The sequence below is a fragment of the Amphimedon queenslandica genome, unplaced genomic scaffold (genome assembly GCF_000090795.2).
Source record: "Amphimedon queenslandica unplaced genomic scaffold, v1.1 AMPQUscaffold_13398, whole genome shotgun sequence".
Classification (NCBI taxonomy): domain Eukaryota; kingdom Metazoa; phylum Porifera; class Demospongiae; order Haplosclerida; family Niphatidae; genus Amphimedon; species Amphimedon queenslandica.
Genome location: NW_003546366.1, coordinates 97,309 through 100,136, shown reverse-complemented (window position 1 = coordinate 100,136; position 2,828 = coordinate 97,309). Strand labels below are relative to the sequence as shown.

At 34.9% G+C, this 2,828-nt stretch overlaps 1 protein-coding gene across 1 annotated transcript in view; it reads right to left on the bottom strand.

Moving 5' to 3' along the window:
- The window catches only part of LOC100635946 (neuroendocrine convertase 1-like), a 3,485-nt gene extending 1,330 nt beyond the window's left edge, over positions 1-2,155 (bottom strand). The window contains exons 1-7 of the mRNA XM_019996796.1: positions 1,961-2,155; positions 1,806-1,916; positions 992-1,090; positions 824-935; positions 740-777; positions 206-359; positions 9-157 (exon numbers count right to left, since the gene is read on the bottom strand). Of these exons, the coding sequence (XP_019852355.1) occupies positions 9-157; positions 206-359; positions 740-777; positions 824-935; positions 992-1,090; positions 1,806-1,916; positions 1,961-2,155 (858 nt within the window). The remainder of the gene's footprint in view (positions 1-8; positions 158-205; positions 360-739; positions 778-823; positions 936-991; positions 1,091-1,805; positions 1,917-1,960) is intronic.
- Between the last annotated feature and the right edge of the window lie 673 nt (positions 2,156-2,828).

The window sequence follows — 2,828 nt, the reverse complement described above, 5'->3', positions numbered from 1 at the left end:
TTCAATGCCAGTGATGCTAGGTATTTCGGTCCATCAACTAAGACACTAGTATCAGGCGGTCCCCAACTGTTACTATAAATATCAATATTGTTACGAGAATAACTGAGAGCAGATGCATCAGTTGAATCTGTTGTACGTCTCCCCAATAAACGAAGACCTGTTATATTTAATAGGGAATGAATGGATAAAGTATAATTCCCCTCACCTGCCATAGAGGCATCATAAGCTACACCTACTCCACAAACATTATTATCACGTCTCATGACAATTTCACCAGCACAAGCAGTTCCATGAGAATCTGTTCCAACAGGAGATGGGTTGCGATCATTATCATTAAAATCATAACTGTATGTTGATACCTACAAGATAGTGAGAGATGAGAGAGAGAGTACAAAATGAAGGGAGACTGAGGGAGGTGGATGACACACAAATGAGCTTCACTTACTATATAGCTAGAAAAGTTTGCGGGAATTATACTTTGTGATTTTGTACCAATATAGCAAAATTTCAATGCAACTTGAATTTAATTTTGTTGGTGTAGGCATGAACTATTGATAAACCCATTACCTATGATGCTTTGCGAAGTTAAACTGTGCATTTTTATGATGAACACCAAACAACAAAATTCAATTACAGCAAATATTTCCAGCTATAATGGTATTAGTTAAATATATCAAATGGCTGCTTAATGTCGTTATACTCCCCCACACAGGAGTGTCAAGTGAAAAGTTTCCCTTACATAGTTATTCCTCAGATCGTTGTGAGTGTGTTGCACTCCTACACAAAAACTGACTAATGCCAACTCAAGAATGTATTATCTTACCATCATCCACGACACCAACTAATATTCCATTTCCAGTATATCCTTGTATCCATGCTGGTTCCGCATTCAGATCAAGGTAAAGGTTTGGCTCCCTGGTTTGACCAGTATTGTTCTACAATAAACTCCAATAAACTTGGCCTCCATGCCAGACCATTGAGCTATACTTACAACTGTCCACTGTCTACCCCACAGTGGATCTGTCTGACTTGTTGGTTGAAAATATTTCTTTTCCCACTCATGTAAACTCTGCTGCTGTACATATCCTACCTGGAGGAAACATGACAAAAATGCTATTCCAGTGAATGATGCATAATAAAAATCATAACACTATAATGATGGGAAAAATAAACTAGTAGTGAAATGATGCATATAACAAAAGTTGTATCACTTCAGGGAATATAAATTAGTCAACATTGAAGGCATATCAATCATGTCAAAATGGGGTGATCTTTTTGATAATTATAAGGATTCTGTATGCACCACATGATATCTGCAGTTTCCAAATATGGAAAGCAATGGTATTTAGGGTGTAACAGTAACTATGGAGGAGCTACAAAAAATATGCAGTAATAAAATGAAGAAATGGTCATCTTATATATGATCAACAGTATATATAACAGATTAGAATATGAAATGTGGTAAAATTTAATTTCCTGATTAGAGGTTAACTTAAAAGTTGTTCCAAGAAAAATTTGCTATATACTGTAAACATCCTAGCTGCTATAGGAAGTAATTTTGTACATAGCATTATGTTGATGTACAAAGTAAACTATAGCCAATATATATAGTTCAATTGTACAGTTTGTTTATGAGCAAGCTGTTAAAGTAACTGGAGACATGCATCCTGTGCCACTTTATTACAGCAAATTTTATACATGTGATTGTGAATTAAAACATGAAATCAATTTTTTTGCAAAGTAGCCAATTGCAAAAGATGTTTCTGATATATGATACTAAATAATGTAATCAATAGTATGATTACCTTTATTTCTGACTTGAGAGCAGTTGTCCTGTACTTTAATTCAGTTCCAGATTTAACATTCTCAAAATTAGAGCTCATTTTAAAATGATAAATATTAGCAAAAGCACCAACCTGGCAATATCATAATATTTCATTAAGTATTATTTATCTCTTACTCTTCCCATGTTAGTGAAGCCATGTCTCTCTGCAATCTCATTAGCAGCTTCAATTCCACCATGAACCTCAACAGCCCAGCTATCAGTAAAGACTGCTACTGGCCTATGACTCTCCTTATTAAAGTATGAGGTATCAGCAGCAACAGTAATGAGAGTAACAGTTAGAGTTACGAAGAATAACGACAAGGATGTCATCTTATCCGTCTCTACTACTCGCTATAGTGAAACTTCATTCATTTACTCTAATATCTATGATTAAATTCACACCAAGGTGACCGCACCCTCTAATTCAAAATTTCATTTGGACAGACTAATCTAATTATAAAAAAGCCATCAAGGCACCTGTGGTCAGACCTATATATTTAGTATCTTCATGTATCTTTGATCATTGAGCAACGTGCTGCAGAAACTAGAGACTAGGAAAACTCTCAACCTTTGGCAACAAGTTGTCTGACCACATTCAGTAGAGTGGTAAGAAAGCAAAGTTACTGCAATTAGGTTGAGCATGCATGCATAATACATCAGAAAATGTCATTACCCATTTATTTAATAATGAGCATGAGCTAGGTCAATTTAACAGTGTGAGTGTTTTCTTAATAAAAAAATAAAAATCAAGGTTAAAAATTTGAATAAAAAATGAATGATTAGTTCTAAAACTAAACTAAACTACAATCGATTACATCACTCACTAAAATAAACTACCATCAAGCACAGCACTCACATCATGCAGTTACATGATAAAGGAGACTGATATCATGATAAAAAGGAGAAAGCAATTTCCAATGGCATTCCATGCAGAAGACTGAGAAGGCGATTCAGTAGGTGGTCTAGTTGGGTTGGTAGTAGGTGGATCAGTAGGTGATTCAAA